The sequence below is a fragment of the Cebus imitator genome, unplaced genomic scaffold (assembly GCF_001604975.1).
Source record: "Cebus imitator isolate Cc_AM_T3 unplaced genomic scaffold, Cebus_imitator-1.0 Scaffold533, whole genome shotgun sequence".
Classification (NCBI taxonomy): Eukaryota; Metazoa; Chordata; class Mammalia; order Primates; family Cebidae; genus Cebus; species Cebus imitator.
This window is the reverse complement of record NW_016107848.1, coordinates 580827-607165: the sequence shown is the minus strand read 5'-3', so window position 1 is coordinate 607165 and position 26339 is coordinate 580827. Positions and strand designations below refer to the sequence as shown.

The following is a 26339-nucleotide window of genomic DNA, read 5'->3' as shown; positions in this document are numbered from 1 at the left end:
TTATATTGTAAATAGAGATACAGTGAATATCACTGCATGTAACTCTGTGCCTAATCTGATTACGTGCTTCTTGTCTAGCTCTTTTCACTGTCCTTTGTCCCTCGCAGACTGCCTGGCATGAAGTCACTAAACAGAAGTTCAATGAAATTTCGTTACAGGAATAAATACATTCCTACTGTAGAATTACTAAGTTAAATCTTATGTCCATTTCTAAGGCTTTGGGTAAATATTGGCATAGAATCCAGAAAGACCTTATCAATTTACATTCCCTAGAGCAGTGCCTGAGTGGCTTAACTCCGTTGTTACAGCCGTAATAATTTCAGTGTAGCATATTGGCTCTATAAGCAATTTCAAAGCGTGTCTTCTGATAGAAGTGTATAGAACATTCTCTGTGGCCTTGTGACTCTACCCATGCACCCCTTTTTTATCATTTATCTTTCATTTAAGCCATCAAGGAGCACACCATATATCTTCTCCCCATGAGCCAGGATTGCTTCATTTGTGAAGAAAATGGAGAAATTGAGAGGGTACCTGAGGATTGTACAAAGCTTTCAAGTAAAGGCAGAGCCTGCTTGGTCTCTCTGTCCTTTTTTTCTCCTCCAGGACACACTCCCTCACCCATCACCAGGCTTTTACTTATTAGGTAAAATGTGTTAAAGTAAGAATTGCTGTCGTTCTCTACAGGGAGACCCTTAGAAATAAATATATCAAGCTGGGCGCGGTGGCTCACACCTGTAATCCTAGCACTTTGGGAGGCCAAGGTGGATGGATCACCTGAGGTCAGGAGTTCAAGACCAGCCTGGCCAACGTGGTGAAACCCCATCTTAAAATATATATATATATATATAAAAGAAATAAATACATCAAAGCTTTGGGCTGGAATCTAAAGTATCTGGCAGGCTAGATGCTGCTCCAATCTGGCCTTAATAGTTGTCTTATTCTACATAACACTTATACAGTTATAAATAACCTGGACACTTTCCTCTCCTCAACACTATTTATCCCAGGGCAAAAACAGAGGCAGAGAAACTGTGGTTTTTTTAGCTTTCAGTTGGCAATCATCTTCTCTGCCTTCTCCTAGTCCTCTGGGAACAGAGCCCAAACTGTTTCCTTGTCTCAGGGCTGACTCTGGATTTGTGGCCTGAAGTAAAAATGTCAGATTTCAGCTACAAAACTCATCCCACACACTTGATTCAGTAGCCTCTCATTTACTACCTTATTTATTTTAAATAACATTATTATTTTACGCAGATGGTTCATTTCTTTTTCATGTTGTCTTCCAGCTTCCACCCAACATTTTAATGGAAACCAGAAATATCCCAGTTAAGCTAAGGCTCATTTTTCACTTTCAGTGCTGTGTTGCTTGACAGAGTTTCGATGGAATGATGGATGTGTTGACCGCTTTTGCCTTCACTCAACAATGAATTTGGTCTCTGAAGAGGTTTTCAATATTCAGTTTTTGTATACCTGTAAAACTCTTTTTAAAAAATCTGTGAAAGTCTAGTACTTACAAAAGCCCAAAAAATAAGAACTTTGCAAATTATGAAGGTGTATCAACTTGATAAAACTTGTCAATATAATATAACCTTGACAAATCCCAGCCATTGAACTGTCTCTAAGCTATATGTCCCTACGTATGGGCTTTCCTTCTCTGGTCTGTATCATACCAGAGGGTCAAAGTTAACAGAAGTTTTGCAGCTGTTTTCATTACACTTTGAGTCTTCTTCTGCTGGAAAAAAAAATAGTAGAAGAAGAAGAAAAGGAAGAAAGAAAAAAAGAATGTGTCCAGTGGATCAAGCCTATAATCTCAACACTTTCAAAGTCCAAGGCAGAAGATCTAGTGAGACTAGGAGTTCCAGACCAGCCTGGGCAGCATAGCCAGACCTTGTCTCTACTAAAAATTTAAAAATTAGCCTGGTGTGATTGTGTACTTGTAGTCCTGGCCACTCAGGAGGCTGAGATGGGAGGATTGCTTAAGCCCAGGAATTTGAGACTGCAGTGAGCCATGATTATGCCACTGCAGCCTAGGCAACACAGTGAGACCTTGTAAATAAAATTTACAAAATAATAAAAGATAGAAAAAGAAGAGCAGAAAGAAAAAGAGGGATCCTGTAAATTGTTCAGCAGCTTGAGAATGTGAAAAATAAAGAAGATATTTAGATATTTTTAATGATTATAATTCAATAAGCATGTAGCAGTAAAACAAACTTTAACATGAAATACTGGAGAATAAAAGTAGCCTGCAAATGGTGACTTGTATTTGTAGGGTTCATTTAGACTTGTTTACAGATTACAAGTATGACATGTAAATAAGGAAGACAATTTAGGAATATGCAAAAGAATTGGACTTTAAAAACATTTTGAAGTAATTTGCTTCTTTGTTAACCAGATAGAAATAGGACTATTCTATCCTTGAAACAGGGCTAAATCATAGGACTGGCACAGTTAATACATTTTAATTTAGTGTTATGGTGTGCTGAAAATAATAGCTTCCAGAAATTTAAGAATTCTTGTGTGTTCTTACATAATTAATTTGAAATTGTTAAAAATTGCATTACTATAGGGAAGAAAAGGAATTTTTCAAGAAAGAAAATTATATGGCTTCTATGTAGGCTTTAGAAGTCTGATTTGTAACCTTAATGTACTCAAGCATATCGGAAAAGCTAACATATTGCTCTACTATACGTGAAAAAGGAGCAGGTGTGCCAGACAGGCAGGTGTTAAGGTGGCTGTTTGAGCTTGCCCTAGATCACTAGTTGACTTCAGTGAAGTTCTACTAACAGGTGGCTAACTGATTAGAGTGCCATGTGACATTTATCCCGGGAGCGACTTGGATGACAGGCTGCTACAGACTGAGGAAGAGGTCTTTGCTTTGATGAAGAAATTGCCAAAACTCATGTCTCATTAGTGTTTCCTAAGGTTCTTTGGAAGTGAACAACAGTTTAATTAAGGGCTGACGTAAACACGTTTCTGCACACTTTCCCTGCAGCATTTTATCACATTAGAATTGATCAAAATTGTTGCCTTGGGCTGACTTGAACAGATATACATCTGGAGCGCCATTTGTGCAAGCTGCCAATGAGTCGAGTACATACGCTGTGTTTCACAGCGACTCTATTCCTTTGTAGATGAAATTACCTTGTTGGGAGATGAGTTGATCTAACTCTTTATTTGCTTAAGCCCTTATCTCTTTGAAGTGATGCTGTGAAATAAGTGACACATCAAGGCCTAGAATATATATATATATATATGTTACAGTGCCAAAAATATACATAGCATGGTCACGAAAAATTGTGTGATAATTTGATTTTGCAAAATACTTATTAAAAGGGATGCTTAAGAATAAATGAACCAACTTTATCAGTAGCCTACTTGAAACTTTTCTTATATGGTGATCTTTTATCACATATTCAACTACACAACCAGTTTCTAAAGTCGTAACTAATTGTCCAATTATAAATGTAAACATGGGTGTAGACATTGAAGAGTAACACCATCAATGTGAATCTTTGTTTAAAATTACTCTTTCTAATCTGTCACTAAGAGGAATTCTTTCTACAATATTACTATGATTGCAACTATTTAATACTTTTTTCTTTTTAATTTTTCCCCTCTCTACTAGGCCATGAGGATCACCAGGACAGGGACCACGTAATTTTGTTCAGCATCTTGAACTTAATGCATAGCCATAGTTCCTCACGCTTATTAGGAACTTAGTGATTGATTTTCTTTTCTCTTTGCTTTACATTCAGCTACTTCTTGTCTGGTGATATTTATTCATGGAACATGAATTTTAAGATATACTGGCTATGGTTATTTTGCTCATCCTGTACTACTAGTCATCATTTCATAATACAGTTTCTTTCACATGCAGGAGATTCTAAAATAAGCTGTCTAGACATGGTGCCTGCTTTACCTCTTCTTTCTTTCATTTCTGCTTTTTTTTTTTTCTCTTCCCAAGTAGCATGTTCATCCAGCCTCTACATCATTTTATGTTTTTGATAAAAGCATTTTTCCTTAGGAGGTAAACCATTAGTCAACTTTTTAAAAAAAAGTATATGCAAAGGATACAACAGTAAATAATGAAAAATCTGTCCGGTAACATAAGATACAAAGAAAAGATCATTAATGAAATCTAGATCTCAGGGTTTTCCAAGAGAGATTACTTAAGGAGAAAACAAGTTTGTTCAGTGAGTAAAGCATTGTTTTATGGGTGGGATAAAGAAAGTAGAAATGCCTCATTTTCTAGTTCAAGGGAATGTCATAGACCAGTAATGGCACAGAGTAAAAAAGGTATTTTTCCTGCTCCTAAAAGATGCCATAAGAAAATTAGCTTCATTAAAGTTTAAATAAACTGGTGTAACAAAGAAACAGAGCTATATAAAAATGTGGTACTGTGGTACAACCTGCAATGAGAAAGAGACTGTTTGAAGGATACGGCGCTGGCTGCTGGTTTTTATGTGTCATGGTGAGGAAGGCCTGGAGGAGATCAGGAAGAAAATTTTTGGTTCAACCAGGTACAAGTGAAAAGGGCGGTGAGAACAGAAAAAAAAAAATCAAATTTTTAGAAAGTTTTTTCTTCTAAAATCAATTCCTTTATAAATTAGTACTTTCTAAATCAAATTTAAATTGTTTTGTCTGATTTCAAGCCATCACTGGCCTCTGTTTCTTTCTCATCAACTACCAGCAACTCCTGCCTCCCTCCTACCAGTAGAAACATCAGCTAATCCTTTGCTTATCAACTTGCATCTCTTTTCAGCATCTTTATTTTATGTATTATTCAACTTATGCATTATTATGTATGCATTATTATTCAAGTTATCGTATATTTATGCATTATTCAGCTTTATTATTATTCAACTTGTTTTCAACTTAATCTTTTTATGTATTATTCTTCCTGCTTGAGGGACAGTAGATTGTGAAAAGCATGGCATTTGTTTTTCTTCACAGAAAGGTCACTTGAAACTATCTCTTCTATATATTCATTTTCAAACTTTTTTTTATAGTATATGAGAACATTAAAAATAGAAACAATATCATTTTTCACCTTAGCATGAAGTCATTTAGACTGTAGACATTCAAAATAAAATTAATACTAGTTTGGTTCATGATTAAAATGTAATAGCTAGAAACTCTACCCTTACTTTTTCCCCAGATAATTGATCTTTTATTTCCCCTTCTAGTCTAGAGAGCATTTTACTTATTTATTTATTTTGAAAGGGGATTCACTTTTGTATCTTCCTAAGTTCTTAGCATAGTGCCTTCTGCGTGATGTGCAGCAGTTTATTTTTATTAATGGGCCAAGAATTAATTTCACTTAATGAAAAAACAAAGACAATTAAGCCTATATTCTAATACTACCATTCTTTGCCTGTTTCTAAAGCAAATCCTTTCAGTTTGGTCAGTGAACCTTCCCATTCTTATATTTACTATTATAAGTTACTTTTGTTGTTTAAGAAAAGAGTTTGTGGCTCCCTTTGCAACTTGAAGAGCAAATTTTATTCTTTTTCTTCTGTGTTGGTCTGTATAATCCTCTATGAAAGTACCATTATTATTAGGTGAATGCCCCAAAAATAGTTGAAAAAATAAATGGACTCATCATAATTGCTTAGTAAAAGCAAGTGTGTCATTTTGGCTAAGAAAGTGCAAACGCTTTTTTTCTTAAAATTTACATAATTTACCTTAAAAATTACATAATCATCTTCAAGTTCTGTATAAACATCCTTGATTTATGTGCCCTTTACAAAAGGAGACCCATGAATCTGTGAGGGTTTAATGGGAAGTCTGATAGTTACAGTAGTTGCAGTTGCCTTAATTAATCCACTTCTCCAGAAACGACAAACCTAGAATGACACTGTTTTGTTTCTCAAGTTGTGGTCACATTAAATTTTTTTCTTTTTGAGATGGAGTTTTGCTCTTGTTGCCCAGGCTGGAGTGCAATGACACTATCTTTGCTCACTGCAACCTCTGCCTCCAAGGTTCAAGCGATTCTCCTGCCTCAGCCTCCGGAGTAGCTGGGATTACAGGCGCCCACCACCACGCCCAGCTAACTTTTGTATTTTTAGTTTATCTGTGCTGGCCAGGCTAGTCTCAAACTCCTGAGCTCTGGTGATTCATCCACCTCAGCCTCCCAAAGTGCTGGGATTACAGGCATAAGCTACTGCACCTGGCCTAAATTTTTAAATAATGTATAGTTATCCTTTATTATTTATACTATGGAATTTTTGGAAACTGATTTTTACCCAGTTCCATTTTACTTGAAATTTATATTTAAACACAGGTAAAGCAGAAGAATATCAGTAAAAAGTTTCCCCAGTTTCTTTTTCTAACAGTTAATTTTAAATTAAAAACTTGGAATGGAAAGTTGTTGCATCATCTGTAATAAAAAAGGCAGAATAGAGGTTCTTTCCACCGCTAATAATCTGTATGTCTAAGATTTTACATTGATTAGTTAAAAGCCTATATTTGTAGTATTACCTTTTGTAATCACATAGCTCTTAAGCAAAAATAGGTATTATTTTTGGCACTTTAAAGATATCTTAGCTGAAATTAGCTTTCTTTGTCTACTTTTGAAACCATAGTTTACATTTTTTTCTTTTTTTATAGTTGCATTAATTGCTGTGGCTTTATGAACAATTTCTTTCGTATTTTTTTTTTCTTTTTGAAAAAGATATACAGAAATGGTTCTCTGACTCATCAAAGTTCTGATAGGTTCATGACAACCAGTTAGTCACAAACCGTAGCTTATAGCTACAAATATGCCTGGCATTTTTTGCAGACTGTGATGTCTACTGCTTTTACAGTAGCATATTCATCCTTTAAATGCCACCATACTGAAAATGCATATTTAATTTTACGAATGACTTTACCAGAGCTTAGGTAATTTTTCAAATGGTAAAATGTAATGATAGTTAGTTTCTTATATTAATAGCACCATAAGCTCTTTGCTCATTTCAAAAAAAAATTCAAATTAAAAATGTAAATTGTGTACATTTTGTATGTGTGATAAAGTGTTGCTTTTTTTTTTCTTTTAATAAAGATTTTTTTTTAAGAAATATATACTGAACTACTTAGAAGCAAAATTATATGCTATCTGGGATTTGCTTCAAAGTACCACAGGGAGAGAAAGTGTAGATGTGGTAAAGATTAAATAAGATTTGTTATGAATTGATCATTGCTGAAGTAGGGTTATGGGTACATGAGGATCCATTACAATTCTGTCTACTCGTGAATATATTTAACATTTTTTAATAATAAAATACAAATTTTGTAGCTCATCTCACTTTTATAACATTTTACTATAAGTTGATAAACTTCCATTAGAGTCAACATCACTCAACCTGTTAAAACCAAGGTGTATCTTTTCTACTAATCAGTTTCTTTCTGAACTCCCTATTTATTCCAAACTGCATGGTATAATCTCTTAGTCAACTAAGATGATGACAGTCTACATTAGTTATTACTTTAATTGGGTAAATTCTGTTTATTTATTGCATTAGCTCTATACTGATTCTTAATCAAGCTCTCATGATCAATCATTTGACAGTGTTAAATATTTATGAAATGAATGAATGAATGAAGCCTGAAATCTCTGAATTATTTTCCTATCACAGCACCTTTTGCAATTCCTTCTTACTTGTCCACATTGCCCCACTAGATTTTAAGCTTTACAGGAGCTGCAAGTGAGTCCAGTTCACCACGGTGTTCGCAGGCTAGTGCAGCATGTGGCATAAATTAGGTCTTGAACAAGTATTTATGGAATAAATGTATTAATGAATCTGTCTTCTGAAGTGGTCTTCGTGATTTCTGTCTCTGTTTTGGCCAGTCTGCCCTCCATTTACTTTCTGAGGGGATTGCTGTAAACTGTCATTATGGTCATCGTTTGCCTGTCGATAGTGTTTCTCCCATGAGGGTAAGCATTCAGACGTTTGTACAGGAAGCTGGAGACCCGTCATCCTACGAGACCTGCCAGAGCCTTGCTCCTCTTCTTCATCCTTCACCCCTCCACACACTATTCGAACTACTTGTGTATTTTATGCCCTCTTTTTTTCTGAGAATTTCCTCTCTTAGAATGTCATCCCCATTCACATTTTGAAAATGGTGCCAATGGGAAATGCCTTCCTCATCCTGGGGAGGCTGAGACGATCTCTGCCCTGTACATCTCAGCTGGGGATGTATCAGCAAATTCCAAAACTTCCCTGTTCTCAATACACGTTGTACCTCTCGACCGTTTACAACCATTTTCTCCTAATCATTTTCCCCCTTGCTAACAGTGAGCATCCCTAGAGCAGGAATTACTTTTAATTTCTTTAACATCTTAATTTTATCTGGACAATAGAAAAACCCAGTAAATGTTTACAGAATGAGAAAATTAAGGAATGTATTTTTTGCTAAACAAATGAATGAGTTTTCCATAAAAGCTTTGAAATCAGTGGTATAATTACCAGCATCCCCAAAGGTTGTTTTTCACATTTGCACCAGTTGTCCGCTATTCACGGTGTAGTTGCCAGGTTGAAAGACAGTCTCCTAATCATATAAATCTAACAATGAAATGCTGAGGTAAAGAAGGCCTTTGTGTGAACCAAGGGGCTAAAGGAAACAAGACTTTGGGCTTTTTAGAAGTTTAAGATTTAGTTAGTAAGGGAAATAATTCTGATGACAATTTTAATAAAGCCTTCTTCTAGCGTCCACGGAGACTGAACAAATATTTCAGAGCTCCAGCATAGCTAGATCTTTGATACTCAGAATATATTTTGTAAGAGAGCCAAAGTATGAGAATACTAAAATTTGGGAGATTTCTCATTATGATGAAATGAACCTTTGAACTTAAGAAGGTCATACATATAGCCTTGGGTTTTCCTCTCTTTCTTGCAGATATGTCTTCTCCGACTACTATGAAGAAGCCTGAAAAGCCATTGTTCAGCTCTGCATCTCCACAGGATTCTTCCCCAAGACTGAGCACTTTCCCCCAGCATCACCACCCCGGAATACCTGGAGTTGCACACAGTGGTGAGGAGTTTCAAGCATAGAGGAGAATCCTCCGTATTGCCTATAGGGCCCAATCCCTTAGGGATGGAGCAAACTTTTATAATTATAGCTATGGTGACCATATTTTTCTCAACCAAAAGTGGGAGGGGCACAGTCTCATCAAATATTTTTTCTTCTTGATTTATGGAGAAGATTTTCAAAGTCATACAAGTAAATAATATTTATAATATGTATTTTAAAATTACCTTTATCAAAAAGATTGTTATCAGAAGAATGTGGAAAATATGGGTACACAGCTGTCTTTACTATAGCTTTAGGATTGGTTGTGATATTTTACTAAGGGAAAGATGGAATTTCAATTATGTTGCTGAGTTTAGAGTTTTCTAAAGGCATTAAAATATACAGGCACTATTTCTATGAGCATCTAATAAGTAGATGCTATTTTCTACATATAAATCAATATTTATGTGTTTGAGAGTAATCAGAAGATAAAAGGTACTTTTCTTTGACAGTTGTTTTATATGCCCAAATCCTTTAGACTAGTACACTTGATATTATGTCTAATATCTTCATTAGGAAAATGAATCTAATATTTTTACTTTAGCCAACAGCTAATATCAAATCTTTCAAAAATTGAAAATGAGATACAGCTAATAATGAACACTGTATATTTTTACTTACTAGTTTTAATTCCTAGAGAGGAGTAGACTGCATTTTAGGTGGAAAAACTTTTATAAAAATATGTTAATAATGAAACTTTTATTGGTTTAAATTTATAGTTAAGCATTTCCTCATCCTTCTAACTAATTGAATCTGGTTTTTAAATCTTTATGCAAGCATTGTAACATTTTTAAAAATAAAGTCTTTATTAGCTTTGGTTTATAAATATATGTTGATATTTTTTGCTGCTATACTTAAAAAATATATGGCCTTTATTGCTATCATTAAAAAATTATGAAATTGAAAGAGTACTATACAAATTCAATGTGGTATAAGGACTTTTACATTTATTACCTCTACCATTTAGATAGGTGAAAAAAAATCAATAACTGTAATGTTGAATATTTGGATAAAATTAACTGAGAAGTCGAATCTCCCATTTGTTATGACACCTGATGAAAATATTCTTATTTCTAACATGTGAAAAGAAGTAAACAGTATATTTTTATATCGTGAAACAGGAGAGACCCAGATGAGCCTTCCACCTTGGTCCTTTGCCAGATATTTGTTCAGTATCTGTATGTTACGGCCTGTGGTAGGCACCTCGGTCACAAAAGATAGTTTCTGTCCTTCAAGAGTTCAGGATATAGTAGGGAGAGAGTAGGGGCCGCATCATTGACTGGGTTTCTAATCTGAACATGACTAGATCCCTGAAGGAGGATTAGATGCCTGGAAGATATATGTTTTAAGCTAAAGTGTGATGGCAAAGTTCGCTGGAAGAAGGAACAACAAACCAGGAAGAAGCGGGGCAATCTGGGAGGCAGAGGGGTGAACTAGAGGAAGAGGGGCAACCTGGAAAGCAGAGGCAACCACATGTGTCAGTGCATTAGAGGCCATTGCAGCAGGGAACTGCCATTTAGCCAAGGATCCACAGATCTCTTCAAGTGGCCAGAGATGAGGCCAAAGAAGTGATCCAGGACACGGTCCCAAAGCACATGAGGCTATGTGTACTGAAAAAGCTGTTGGGATTTTATTCTGGAAGCAGTAGGAAGCCATTGAAATTTTTTCTTCTTCTTCTTCTTTTTTTTTTTTTACTATATTTTACCACCTAAGCCATTGAAATATTTTTAGCAGAGAAGTTACAGGATTATAATGGTATTTTTAAAAAGTCATTCACTTAGCACTATAAAGGATGTATTGGAAGGAGCAAGACTGAAGGAAGGAAGACACTTAAGAAGGCTTTGCAATAATGTATGCAAGAAATACACATATGTGTGTATGTATTTATTTTGTCATAATGAAGGAAAACTTTTTTTGTCTTGTATTTTGCTTTTCGTATTTTTTAATAAATAAAAATAAGAAAAGCAAAATACAAGACAAAAATTATTGGATCTATTGCTTACCTCTCCCAAAGATAACTTTTTCAGAAGATACAAGAAATTAAGAATGTATATAATAGAGGACACATAAATTCAGTTTTATAGGCACAACTTTGTTTCCTGAACATCCAGGGCATTCTCTGTTTCTGAGCATTCTCTAGATTATTCTTATAATGCAGATTCCTTGGTCTGCACACATAGATCTAGGGAATCAGGACCTCTAGGTGCCTCTCGTGAGGCACCAGAATGTATATTTTAAACAAGTGCCTGGGAGACAGGGTCTTACTCTGTCACCCAGGCTGGAGTACAGTGGCATGATCTTGGCTCACTGCAACATCTGCCTCCCAGGTTCAAGGAGTTCTCCTGCCTCAGCCTCCCGAGTAGCTGAGATTACAGGCACTTACCACCACGCTTGGCTAATATATATATATATATATATATATATATATATATATATTAGTAAAGATGGGGTTTCACCATGTTGGCAAGGCTGATCTCAAACTTCTGACCTTAAGTGATCCACTCCACCCACCTTGACCTCCCAAAGTGCTGGGATTACAGCCATGAGCCACCATGCCTGGGCCGCTTTTCTTATTTTTTAAAAAACTAGAATGGCTTCTATGGAAAAGGTAGTCATTTTTACTCTTAGTTATAGCAGGCCACCTACAGCCCATGCAAGCACAGTGCCAGGTTGCCCATAGACTTGAGTTCAGATTTGATTTCTGCCATTTCAGTTGAAAAGAGATCTCCTCCAGAACTATTAAGGCCAAATTAATCTCAAAACCTAGAGGACCCAAGATGGAACTATGTATATATCTTCCAAGGGTTTGTGTACAGATGTGAGCAAAAATCATGCTTACAATGAACTGAGATAAGGAGAACTTAGACACTAAGTAAAAGATGCCCAGTTTTTCTTAGAGTTTGTATTTCCTTAAATGATACTTTCAAATGAGTGTACTTCTTAAATAAAGTAATATTTCAGTAAAGAGTTTTGTTTTAAGAAATATGCATTTGTTTTCTGAAATGTGCATACATTTGGTGGAAGATGCTCAAACTTCAGTATGTAGGATGATTACAACGGCACTTGTTTAAAATATACATTCTGGTGCGTCACCAGAGACTCCTAGAGGTCCTGATTCCCTAGGTCTGTGTGCAGACCAAGGAATCTGCATTGTAAGAACAATCCAGAGAATGCTGAGAAACAGTGCCCTGGATGTTCAGGGAACAAAGTTGTGACTATAAAATTGAATTTATGTTTCCTTTATTATGTACGTTCTTAATTTCTTGTATCTTCTGAAAAAGTTATCTTTGGGAGAGGTAAGCAATATATCCCATAAACAGGCCCTCCCCTCCCCTTGATCACATAGTTAACAAAGTTGGAGATAAATCATTCCAGGTGATTTCTCATTATAGGTTGTGGTTAGAATTTATTTTTTTTCATATTCTTTGCTAAGTTGTCTCATAAAACATTAGACATTTATTATTTCCTGTGATTTGAATTGGAAAATATTAAATAGACATTTACTTTTCAGTTCTACATATATTTGTTGGTGGTTTTAATTCATACTTCTACGATTATTTATCTCAACATTGTAGAGATAATGATCATACAATTATACCCTTTCCTCATCTTTCAAACTTAAGATTTATATTTCAAAAACTGAAATAAATAAATTATAAGTATACTGATAGTAAAATTGACATCATCCACATTGCATGTGTCTTATTTGGCATTTCCCTTTATAAAATTATTATAAAATATGTGATTTATGGGTAAAGTAATATACTTACCTATATGAAAGTTTAAATTAGCATTGCTATGGGTTTTATTATTGGTTTTACCTTAACAATATCTTTTAAACAACATATAGTAAAAGTTAGAGTAGAAAGAAAAATAGTTGCGGAATAGAGGTCTTTTGGTTTTGAAAGAAACATTTTCATTAGGAGAGTTTCCAGCTCTATATTCCAATGTTCATAAGCATTTATATCGTAACTAGATCATTATAAATGACATGAGATGATTTTGTATTAGTTATTGTCTTGCCTTCTAAACAACTGCCAGGTAGGATATATAGGGAAATTATTTATTTGAAATTGAATTTCACTTCTATTTTTAATTTTGGTGGAAAATTTGTCGTTCATTTGCCCTCTTACTTAATGCTGTGACTTCTGAACTTATGAGATAAAGTGTTGTTTTGTTTTGTTTTTGTTTTTGAGATGGACTTTTGTTCTCTCGCCAGTCTGGAGTGCAGTGGCGCGATCTCAATCTTGGCTCACTGCAAACTCCGTTTCCTGGATTCAAGCAATTCTCCTGCCTCAGCCTCCTGAGTAGCTGAGATTACAGGCAGCCACCACCACACCCGGTTAATTTTTGTATTTTTAGTAGAGATGGGGGTTTCGCCATGTTGGCCAGGCTGGTCTTGAACTCCTGACCTCAGGTGATCCGCCCGCCTTGGCCTCCCAAAGTGCTGGGATTACAGGCGTGAGCCATGGCGCCCAGCCTAAAGATTTTATAATCAAAGAATATGTTTCCAACTTTGCACAAAGAAGTGTTTTATCAAGTATTGACATAACCTATAAAAGAGAAACTTATTTTGTAACTGCTCACAGAGCTAGGAAGCAAGATTGTTAATTTTCTAGAGTGATGTTTTGTCTCTGTGTAGTTAGCAGGACTGGTGTTGAGAGTAAAAGTGAAAAAGTAACTGTTATTTTGGGAGAGCTTGGTTAAAATGGGGACGAAAAGGAATGGTTACCAGGTTTATAGTATTGTAGCATTCTTTAGGATCAGAATGGAGCAATAAGGTAACCAGCTAATGAGTCAATCTTTCCTTTTCTGTCTTCTGCAGTCATCTCAACTCGAACTCCACCTCCACCCTCACCGTTGCCATTTCCAACACAAGCTATCCTTCCTCCAGCCCCATCGAGCTACTTTTCTCACCCAACAATCAGATATCCTCCCCACCTGAATCCTCAGGATACTCTGAAGAACTATGTACCTTCTTATGACCCATCCAGTCCGCAAACCAGCCAGGTAAAAATAAGAGAGAAAATAAGATTAGCACCTAAGGGAGATGGGACAGGTTTAATTCTGAGACATGAAGGTTAGTCAGACAGTGTGTCTGGCAGAACGTCAAGCCTTCAAATCCATCTTCAGGAAGTTGCTGGGTGACTCAGTAAGTTTTTATTTAAAGGTGGCTGAATGACAGGTAGGAAGTGTGTTGCCCCAAAGGGTACATTTGTGAAGATGGTTTAATGTTTTTGGATTTTCATTCACTGAAGGGAAAGTTTATGCAGAAAGTACACTGACAGGAAAGCTCTGAGCTGGAGTTCACACTTCTGAAATACCTGGTTTGACACAGATACAAAGTGCTTATTTCAGGAAGGAGTAAGGTATGTGCTAAAATAAACACACACAAAGGAACTTACAGTTGTATTTATAGACCAACTATTAGGTATTAAAATAAGCTTTGGTAATGTAAACATTTTCAGTGTTTGTTGACTACTCGAATATTCTTTGCAGAGACATGACTTAAACATTTAATAATGAATGACATTACTAGAAGTGTCTTTTTTTTTTTTAAACCTTGTGCAGTGGTTTTGGGGATTCATTGTGTAAGTGTAGTGACTCATGAGCATTTCTCACTCCCCTAGACATGTGGTTTCTTCTACCGAGAGGTCATTTCATAGGGATTTGGTATATGAGGGTTTTCCACAATCAAGTAGACAGTCTGTACCAGAGCTGGGGCTATCAATAATTGTAATATTTTAAACATGTAATTTTGATATTATGATACAGTATTTAGCTTTGCTGCTTTACTGCTAAGACTCCTCTCTACTCCTTATTATGCCTTTTAATATTTTGGAGAATTTTCACAAACTTCTATCATTACTACTATGGAACACTTCCTAAAATGTTAGTAAATAGTGTGTGTCTGTCGATTTATAGTTAGCAGAGAAAGGTGAGAAAAAAAATCACTTTGGTCTTAATTTGTTGAAATGAAACAAAATGGTCCTTTCTGAACTTTTTATTGTGAATAATAAGATATCCATGACTTTTTGGGTTAAAAAGTTACCATTGCTTTTAGTTCAACTAAGATACTCAACTGAATACTGAATTTTGAATTTGAAGTTAAAATTATTATTTGTATTTAGCAGAAAATGTTAAAATGTAGCACTTTTCATGACTGCAGTACTAAAGACAGCTAAGTAAAACAGTAAGAACTTAGTTTATCAGTTTAGAAATAAAATTTGGTGTCAGCGTATGGATTCAGAAGTCTCAGTTCCATAGAGCATTTTGCTAGACTCAGCTGGGAACAGTGCACACAAGGTCTGATTTTAATTTGTGTAGAATTTCCATGAATAACAAAGTCTAATTAAGACATCCATTAAAAGTCCTTAACATTAATTCAGTGTGGAAAATCTTAGAGTTCCATTGGATTTTTTTTTTAACTGATGTCTTAATTAGGCACTGTTAGGGGAAAAATTATGCAAATTAAAATCAGGCCCTTAGTGTTACACATTTCTTTAATTATTCAGTGCTTGTTTTACGTATATTTCAATTTCTTTATAAGTTAAGAGGGCATATTAGGTGATAATCTGCCCATATTGTTCTAAGTTTTTCTTCCCCTCTTCAAGATACATATCACCTTCTAAGAGAAGCATATTACTCTCATCTCAAAAAAAAAAAAAAAAGCAACAAAAAAACTCTCCAGATTTGGTATAATAGGAACCATTTGTAAAGTAGAATAATCCTTTTCTAGTGCTGTTAGCTTTACCTTCAGATAAGACATCTCTGTTTTTCTATCTATGGTATGAAAGTTCATCTATTAACAGCCTTAAAAGATAGACATTTTTAGTGTAGCTTCATCTGTTTGAATCAGTAGAAAACCGAGGAAAAACCCCTCTATTCTTCTGAGTCTCCTGAGTTTTAGGAAAGTTGTCTGCATTAGCTTGTGAATTCTTTCCTTGTCATCTTTATTCTTTTTGAGTGAGAGAAGTGTCTACCAGTTCATGTTGTTCAATTCCAGCAGATGAAGTCTGTAGAATGAGCAGGGTAGGATAATATATTTGGTGGCAGCATTTCTTTGAAATTATTATCATTCTGCTTTTGTTACAGGTGGGTACTTTCAAACTGTTTTGGTGAACACTGGATATAGAAACATTTTTACTACTGAATATACCATCAATGATAAAATGAGACCTTTGTTCTTTCTTGAGTAAGATGTTTGAAGTTCTTATTTCCAATGTTCAAATAACCAGAAATGGATGGTCTGCTGTAGAAACAAACTATTTTTCCTCATTGAAAGGAAAAATTGATCTTTATAGTTAGCTGCAGATTTCTTTTTTTTGAGGAACAGTATATCTGCTTTGATTTTTAACTCCAACTCAAATTCAATTAATTCGCATTTCAAAATAAAATTCCTGGTATTTACCATTTTATCTCTAGAAATGAAATTAGTACTCCTTCACCATTCACCTCTAGTTAGCTGTTCCTTCCCAATATTCTCCATCGCTGCACTGCTTTTGATTTTTACGATAAGCAACTGAGATGCCTTTTCTTCCTCACAGCAATTTTGAGATTAATTGCATTACCGCTGCACCAATTATAGTGAGACAGTCATGCTATTCAATGGAATATTTTGAAGAAAATTAGTTTAAAGGTATAACTGTCCCATAGGTTTCCATATTGGAAAACTCTGGTCAATTTTCCTGACATCAAGTTAAATACTTAGAATTACCCATGATGAATAGTCAGGATATTCAAGAAGTCTGTTTTCTTTATAGAGTAAATAATGTGGCCTCTGAGGATCCTAACCAAAGATTTTGTTCATGACTGTAAGTCACAATATTTAAGTGTTATGAACTGTTCATCTTTTTTTCCAATTATATGTCTACTTGTAATTTATATGCAGATATTTAGATAAAGATTCTGCTTCATTGTTTTCTTTGCCTTTAACAGTTTATATTATAAAGACTATATACTTGTGGAGAATAGCTTCGTGGCAGATTGTGATGAATACCATGCAGTGGAGAATTCTAACATGGGTATAATCAAAAATAACATTCTCTGTCTAGAAAAATATATTCCATTATTTCTTCAAAGAGTGTATCCTTAGGATTTTGTTTTCTACCACGGAAACTATTTTTGTACCCAGGGGCTAAAACTCACATAATAATATCTTTTCTATCATTGCCCAGGGGATTTTCTCAGTTAATTCCCACAAATGTCAACAATAAATGTTTTGTGTAACTCTCCATGCACCATAATGGAAGAGTAACTCAAATAACAATGCTCATTTGCTTGTCCTCTGCTTCCCCTCAGTACATTTTAATTTACTTTGGAAATCTTTTATTTGTAGGTGTAAAGATAAATCTAGCTCAGCATTTTATGTCATTGTATGACCCCTGAAATTTTAGATGCTTTAAATCTCATTCAATCTGTTTTATTAGTAAATCTTCAAAAGTTGAGCATAGATCCTGGAATCTAAATTGCCTAATGTGTGCATCTGAGCACACCTGTGTGAGAGAGCTAGCGTTTTGTATGCAGGAGAATGGCTCTTGACTGTAAATAATGAAAATTCCAGTATTGGATATGTTTGATGTCAAGATATTTTTGTGTCCTTTGTTTCAGTGATATCATCATGTAGGGGAAAATTGTGTTCTGAAAGCCAAAACTGACTCACTGTAGAAAATGAAGAGCAGAAAATAAGGAAACATTGGGTTCCAACTCTAACTAGTTCAGTAAGGGATTCCATTTTAGCCTTTGGGCTAAGCATTTAAGTCTCCACTTGAGTTTCCTGGCCTACTGCATGAAAGGATCAAGTCTACCTGGCTCTCAGGGGTGCTGTAAAGAGGAATTATACCACATGCTTTGAAGATGAATACCTTCTTTGAAATGCTGCTGCTCCTTGTTACTACTAACAATTGACCAGCCTCTCCAACTCCGACTGGAGAGGGCCTGTGTGGTGCCTATGTGCAGTGTGCTGGATCCACGGGGTTGTGTGTGCTGAGCGGACTTGTTGGACAAGATGACTGCCTTTTGGATTGCTTCACCTGGCATTCTGTTTTTGTTTTGTAGCCTAACAGCAGTGGTCAAGTAGTAGGGAAAGTGCCTGGCCATTTCACTCCTGTCTTGGCACCCTCTCCCCATCCCAGTGCAGTGCGACCTGTGACCCTGAGCATGACAGATACTAAACCCATCACTACATCCACTGAAGGTGAGGCAGCTTCACCTACAGCAACCAGTAAGTATTTCTGTAGGAAATGAGAAATGTCCATCAAAGGCACCATTGGATATCTGATCCAAGGTGGAAAACATGGCAATTTTTCCAGCTACCTGACCAGATGGAGATTTCTCATTTAAGTGGAGCTAGCAGGCATGGATGTGGCCGTGCTATCGCAGGCTCTCTCTTCTCAAATTCCAGTCAGTGCCTCATATTTGAAAAGGGAGAAGCTCATTTGTTTACGTTACCAGCTATAACAAACATAATAAGTCATGCCTGCTCGTTCAGGGTATACATAGAAATTGCACTGAGCAACATATACAAAGTTTTCATATCACCCAAAGAGAGATTAGATAATTGGTACTTATTGGAGCATTCCTATAGAAATCAAGCCCCCTCACAAAGCAGATGGAATCAGTGCCTCTGTAAGGTAATTGCATGTCTACATTATTGTAGGTTATGTCATTGTTAAAAACAGTCACATAACATTGGAAGCAGATGAGAATATTTCAAAACTTAGTATTAGGCACATGTAAGCTACTTGCACTTTCATTATCTGCAAGCTTTTTTTAAACATCTTTTGATTATTTTGCCTATCATGGTACATCAAATAGTGTGCTTTTTAGTGTGGCCATAACATTTTAAATGTCAGAGATTTAGCCAGTGAACCTTCCTAACACATACCAATAAGCCACGATTCCTTTATTGTTTCATATAAAATGCTCAGAAGTGGAGAAGAAATTAATTTTGAGGTGGTTTCACCCAGCTGTCAGCTTCTTAGTTAGTACTGGAGCTAGAAAGTATAAATTGGTAAAGTAGAATGATAAAGTTATGGAATTGGTGGAATTTGCATGCGCCTCACCAATTATACAGGTATCTTAAATTCAAACCTTTTACTTTCTTATAGCAAGAAAATCCCCATGATCTTGAAATTTCCATGTGAATCAGAGACAATCAGAGGCACCACTGGCTCTTTCTTGCCCATTGGAAAAATGCCATTTTTTAAAATAGTTTCTAAAAGAGTAGGAAGGAACCCTTTAAGAAAAATGGACAATACTTTGTACAGTGAATTCAGCATTTTTTTTCAAAATTCATGAGCCCCATAAATTAATAAGTTTCTATAGGCTTATAATACCCATCAATAATTCTTAATGCTTAGAACACTTCCCTGAATGCACAGATGGATGCGACCACTGAGGAAAAACTAAAAATTATTTTGTTCTAAAAGTTTGCTATGTGCATTACAGTCACTAAAACACTAAGTACTCATTTTGAAAGTGGTGTCTTGACATCTTTGAGCAATGTCAGCAATTTAAATAAAAGCACATAGGAAACAAAGAATTTTTTTTTTAAGTAGTGGAAAGATTATCACAGGATAAATGATCAAAACCAAGTTCTAGAAACTCTGATGCCTACTTTTATGGTGTTATTAATAGAAGAGATTTAGGAGAAGATCAGACCCAAATGATCACAGCTCATTTATGTGAGTACCCTCAGCCTGTTTGTTAATGAACTGTTTTTATACTTACGTACAGGTTGTTCAAAAAGGGATCTGATTTGACTAGTAAGATTACAAAATATTCAAAAGGAATATCTTGGTTGTATAAAGATGGCTGCATCAGTCCATTTTCCACTCCTACATAAAAGAAACATAGTGAGTAGTTTTTCTTTCCTATCAACAAACTTGTAGCTCCAGCTTCCTAGGCACTACCGGTAATAAAAAAGCTGGTCATTGAATTGATAAGCTAGTAAGGTTGAAGAAAACACAGAAGCCAAGGAAAGCTCTTTCTCATGGTTGAAAAGAAAGAGCAGCATAGATTTGGTGCTCTTCCTGTAAGGGTGAAGCTCCTCTCCAGCTATTTGTGAGGTGTGAGGTGTGGTGAATTCCAGAGGCTTGGAGATTGAGTAGGGGTCACTGGTCGCCAATGGCTGCCTTGCATGGACCCTTTTTCAGGAGCAATTAAAATACAAATTGTGAGCATTTTCACTGTTTTTAAAAAGTTGACCTAAAAAAGCTTCCATGGGTCAAATTCTGCAGTCCTTTAAGAGAAAAAGGCAGAATTAATATATTGGTTTTAGAAAGCCAGCCCATTTAAAATGAATGCCTGGATTCCTCATTAATCTGGGGGTTTTAAACCAGACAGTGTAGCTTTCTTCAGAACAATGCAGGTAATATATGGTGATGTGGAGCAGTGGGATTGCTTAGTTCTGGGAAGATACCTTAGTCCTTTCCTTGTGAAAAGTAACAAAAGTCTTTAGGAGTAGCTCCCTATTAATTTTTCATGTGTGTTTGAAAAATTTACTCTATACCAAAAAGCAAAAAGCAGTTGTACAAAAAGTACTTGCACGTGAGACTATAACAATGTAAGGAATAGTTACTACCTCATGGCCAACTATTTAACAGGGGCATCAGTTCCCTTCCTGGATCAGTTACAAGAAATTGATTTTTGTATGTGTGCTTATGGGAAGTGTTTTTTTTTTCAAAAACATTCCTATCAGATTTGAGGCCATTTTCACAAGTAAAATACCAAGCTTATTCATTCTACATGATACAGGCTCCTCCGTCATGATAGTGAGATTTAATTTCCTTTTTAGCAAGACTTTTAAACAAGACATTTCCCATCCCATATCATTAAGCACATCTGCTTAAGTTCCATCATTAAAAGCTGTCACTTTTTCCTGATGGACTTTCAGTCTGCTTTACGTTTAGAATCATATACCATCATTGATTATTTCGTATTAGACAACTAATATCTGGTGAAAAAGTACATCTAGGTACAGGACCCTTCTATTTAACCAATCCTTAGTACCTCACCAGGACAGTTACTAGAGCATGGAAGTGTGAGGCACCCACACTGAAGTATGAGATCTGCTTTACTGGATAGATTTTTTAGGGGGAATAAACTAGTTGATTTGAAGCCAAGTATCATTTCTTTTCTATCACTTGGTATACACTCAGAAAAGAAATGAAGACACTTTTGGTTACAAATCCCACTTCTCTAGGTTTCTTATACATGGACAGGGTGTTCGTTCTCATAGTTCACAATTTTTATCTTTGTTTTTGTTCTTCCTTAATCAGCCTACACAGCCTCAGGCACATCTCAAGCCAATCGATATGTGGGACTAAGCCCAAGAGACCCATCCTTCCTACATCAGCAACAGGTGGGCAAGTTTCACCCAGGTGTGATGGTGTAGCCACGCTTTCGCTTCCGTGCTTCTCCATGTTGCCTCTCAATCTGGACTCAGAAGGGGGCTCCTGGGGCTTCTGAGACCAAAATTGATCATTTCATTTCCCAGAATTTTTTCTCATTGATCCTTTGTTTCTCACCTCTTTGAGCAGAATTTCTCAAATTGGCTCATGACCTTTTCCATCTCTATAGCATATATTGGTAATATCCACGAGTAATAGCCTTTTAGCCAAAGTGTATTTTTCTCAGTTTCATTGGCTATTGAGAACTTACTGGCCTATAGCTTTCGAAGACAAAAACTGCAAACTGTTTTAAAAGTAAACTAGAATAAAAGCAATATATAATTCAAGTTTGTGAGTGATTTCACATTTTCCATATGTTTCGCTCCTCACGTTTGTATTTTAGTCCAAGATGATGAGTTATGAAGCTAAAATCTCAGGCGACACTTCATTCCTATTTTAATAGCTTTAAATTGGTTTACTGATTTCAGATGTGATAAAAACACTTTTTTTTGTTCTGCTGTCTTACATCCTTTATGTTTCTAGCAGCATTTTAAATTTCACATCTCATTAATGCTGTAAATTTAATGCAAATGAAGTGTTTACCCAAACTGTGAAATTATACAGCCAGGATTAATGGTGGCTTATAAACAGATTAGCCACAGTCAAAAGCATGGACCATACCAATGTAGAAATCCCACTATTCTAGTTATAGGATAACAAAAATAATTCTAAACCGTTCTGAATTTAAATATATTTTATGATGTATATGTTTGCTGCTCTCAAGTTTTGATAGCAGAGCAGTTTGAAATTAACAGTAAGCAAAATATTACATGGGGGAAAATTATGCTATAAGAAACAATGAGGAGCTGTTGTTAACTAACTTGCTCTTTATTTATAAATTGCCTGTGCATATATATGAGTTTTTGTATAGGTAGTAGGATACTTTTGCCCACTTACTTTGTTCTAGATCTGTTCACCTTACATACCCTCATTGTGGCCTACCTCATTGTGCTTGGCATGGAGTTCTCAAGTCCTTTCCAGTTGCAGCCCAAAGGGGCAGACTGCATATTAAAGGTCACCACATGCAGAGCTCAGAGAAAATCATAAAGATGATAGCTTATTCAGGATACTTGATGTTTTGCCAGATTTTAAAAAAGCAAAACAAAACAAACCAAAAGAGTGAAAACTAACTGAAAACATCTGTACACAGTTATGAAAATACCAAATAATAATTAGTGGTTTTGCCAGTCATTGGCTTTTCAACATAATTCTCTGCCATGTTGATTTTTCACCTCTAAAATTGCTATAATATGAAATGAGTTGTAATTACTATAATATGGTTCTATTTGACAAATGTATGTGTTCATTGTGTATTTTTTAAAAAAATACAGGATGTATAGGTTTAGAAACTTGTTCTTTTAAAAACCATTACATATTCTCAGGAATATTTTGTCCTGGGATTTGCATTATTTTTTATAACACATCTCTAATTTCCAGTTAATTTTTAATTCATAAAAACGTGCTTCCATTATTTAAACTGTTAGCCCCAAATGCTAGTTAGAATACAGTACCAATTCCATGTATTTGGAGGCAGCCTCCCTCCTCCACTACCCTAACCTATGGCAGCTTTAATTTTCTTATCCCTTATGATTGGCGTTGAAGCCTCATGTAATTATGATTACAAAAGTCCATTAATATAAAAGTTACTTCTCCTTTCACATATCTAAAAATACATCAAGAAAACTTAGCAAGCATCATGAAAATATGAATTTTAATGTAGATAGCATTCTGGCACATCATATTTTTGAAAAACTATGAGTTCTAGAACTATAAACTTTCCAAAGAAGACAGCCACTTATTTAAGTGGACCACGTTGAATCAAGACCACTTAGAATATGAATTCTTTTTTTTTCAGTCAACTATGGTTAATATTTATGGAATGCATGATATCTATAGATCCTTGGAAGCAAAAAAAAATGTGTCCTTTATAGCTGAAAAATGTTAAATATCATGCAGACAGTTTGTCCTCTATGTAATGAAAGAGTTAGTGCTATTTTTTAATTTGAAAAAGCCCATGTATGCCTTATTTCATGAACTCCAGTTTTGAGACATGCAGAAAATACATGTAAATACATATCATGCTATAGTTGTATATTAGTAAACTAAGGCTGCAGTCAAAAGCCTTTCATTTTGGCCTTTCAAATTTTAAAAGAATTACAGAAATGAAGTTTTATGTTTACTATCCAGGAATAAAGGGACAGATATAGTTTAAATGACTTCAGTAAAGTAAAAATTATGCTTTCCTACAGTAGAAATGAGATTGATTTACTATGTCCTTTCATTACTTTACAAAGATTTAAAAGAGACCACTCTTCTAGAGGCAGGTTCTAAATGCATTTGGTTTAAAGCACTCAATGATGAATGGAAAGGAAAATCAAGGAGTACATGAAATAAAGGTAATCAATCATGTTATATTAGCTAGGAGAAATTCAAAATTAGAAAGGCAGTGCTTTAGTTTGAGAGGGTTCTTTTAAACATTCCCCATAGCCTTTAATATACATGACCCTTAAAGAATAAATATTGTCACCAGGTACATTTTTCAGTTCATGGTGGCTGCTTTATAAAGATTTATCCTTTTAGGTTGTGAAAAGTACTGATGTGTAATTTTGAGTGCTTTTTTTTTCTTAGAAAAGAACTTTAATACAGCCTACATAAATTAGAGTTAATGATAAATTTAAAGTTGTTGGGTAATTTTGATTATTTCATAAATAATCTTTCCACAAGATGATACTACAGTGGAGTTTTCAATCAAATTGAGATGAAAAGCTTTATAATATTAAAATGAACCCTGTACTTCACCTGTAAGACTAATACATTCATATTGTCAAATCTGAATACTAGAAGTATACACTTTTATATCATTTGCTTGGTACAGAGACAGTTGTTATTAGTAATTATACATCTTTGTGCTCCTTTTCATAATAGTTGTTACTGATGACACTGGTTGCTAACTGATTGGGAATACTAGTTTATTTTGACTGGAAGGAAGTTCACCTATGGAAAATGTATCTCATTTAAATCTAAAAAAATAAATTCACATAGTCATAAAGAATACTTCCAAAAGGTTCATGTAAACCAGTTGATAATCTGCCATCAAAAATAATCCTCCCTAATCAGTCATAATAACTCACACCAGCTGATCAATATTTGACTTTAGACTTTTTTCTTTATCTCTTAACACAATCTTGAATACTTTTCAAGTCTAGAACTTGTCTGTCTTTGGGGTTATTGGCTTAGCTATTGCATTTGTTGTTGGCATGGGGGAAATCTGAAAATCAGAACTTCAATTGGAGCTTCATTCTTCTTGAACTTTTCTATTGGAAGATTGTTTTGGTGGCTTGAAGAACTCATGGGTCCTGCTTTGGCAAACTGAACTCATTAGTTCTGCTGAGAAATGCCTTTTTATGATTTGGAACATTTTCAGAAATGTGGAACACCTCCACACTGACTTAACTTCATAGAAGTTTAGTGAAACGCAGTATATCCTTTTCTCTCTCATACTTTATACTTCATCAACACATTGTACAGATTCATTATGATAGGCCATGAAGGCACCACGTTTCCCAAATTTTATCTGTCTGAGAAAATGGGAACTGTCAATCATAGTGTTGGATGGTACTTAGAAAATACAGAAAGTATTTTATGATCCAGTCTAACAATTTTAGCATAGATAAATAATATGAGGCAACTTACCTGAATTAGCACCAGTTTCTTATCTGGTCAACCTCCTAGTGAGTTGCTAATTTCAGGCCTCTTTCCTTTGCTATTATAGAAATTTTGGTAGTATTAATAGAAGAGAATCTAGCTAATTTGATTATCACCATTATATGTGAGTCTAAGGTCATAATAAAAGCCTAAATTCTTACTATTGTACATCAATTCAACATATATTTAAAAATCTCTTTGTAAGTTGGAAATAAAAGTTGTCAGTAAGAAGTTTCTAGTTTGAAATAAAAGGTCACCATTCAAACAGGCCATTGAAGTGCATATTAACCTTTGATGTATATTTCAGATTTTAATTGAATAAATTAGGAATTCACTTTTGCCTTCCCTAATTGAGACAGTAAAGTCAAGTAAGTTGTAGTTTATATGAAATTGGCCTTATTTTCATAATCTCAAAATTATAATCTCCTGACTGATATATCTTACCTATAATAAGAGCTAATGAATCAGTGGCCTGATCAATTCAGGTCCTTGCATTACTTCTCACAATTGCATGGATTTTATTGGTGCCTGGCCTTCAGCATGTTACATCTGTTGCATGCCTATATAATTCTATTATTTGAATTTCAATTACTGGGCTAGTTTATATTTAAATTGTTTCAATACTTTTCTTATAACACTTTTCTTTTTAAAACTACAATTTGAAAGTACTTCTCATTACACTGAAAGTTTCTGTTACACAAAATGGCCTTTTTAAGAAATTGCCTCTGTAGGATTTTTTAAAACTAAGATATTAGTTTAAATCTTCTTACAATGTTTGTACTGGCAAATGGCGAAGCCAAAGCTTGGTACTACCACTGGAAAGGTAGTCATTTATTAGAGGCAAGCAATTAAAAGGACACAAGTGGACTATCAACAAAATTTTCAATACAGTCAGGAAGCAGGCTATCAACACTTGGGCTGTTCTTATTGTGTCTGTTATCATAATTGACAGCTTGACGTAAAACGCTATCACATGACTTCTGGGTAGGTATGTAAGTGGATAAGAGGTCACTTTTCACGTATGCTAGCTTGAAAGGAAACACATTTAAAGGAAGTTTCAGTTGAAATAATGGCTATGCAAATGTTTAGCTCTTTGGCTAGTTCTTAAATTCAAAAAATCCTTCCATTGTCTGT

At 35.0% G+C, this 26339-nt stretch overlaps 1 protein-coding gene across 13 annotated transcripts in view; it reads left to right on the top strand.

Annotated features, from left to right (window-relative positions):
* The window catches only part of NFIB (nuclear factor I B), a 441470-nt gene that overhangs the window by 393344 nt on the left and 21787 nt on the right, over positions 1 to 26339 (top strand). For 4 of the 13 annotated variants that reach the window (XM_037733507.1, XM_037733503.1, XM_017514669.2 and 1 more), the window contains exons 7-10: positions 8875 to 9009; positions 13874 to 14058; positions 18106 to 18271; positions 21330 to 21412. In XM_037733507.1, the coding sequence (XP_037589435.1) occupies positions 8875 to 9009; positions 13874 to 14058; positions 18106 to 18271; positions 21330 to 21412 (569 nt within the window). The remainder of the gene's footprint in view (positions 1 to 8874; positions 9010 to 13873; positions 14059 to 18105; positions 18272 to 21329; positions 21413 to 26339) is intronic. The other 9 variants (XM_037733509.1, XM_037733508.1, XM_017514674.2 and 6 more) reach the window with 3 other exon arrangements.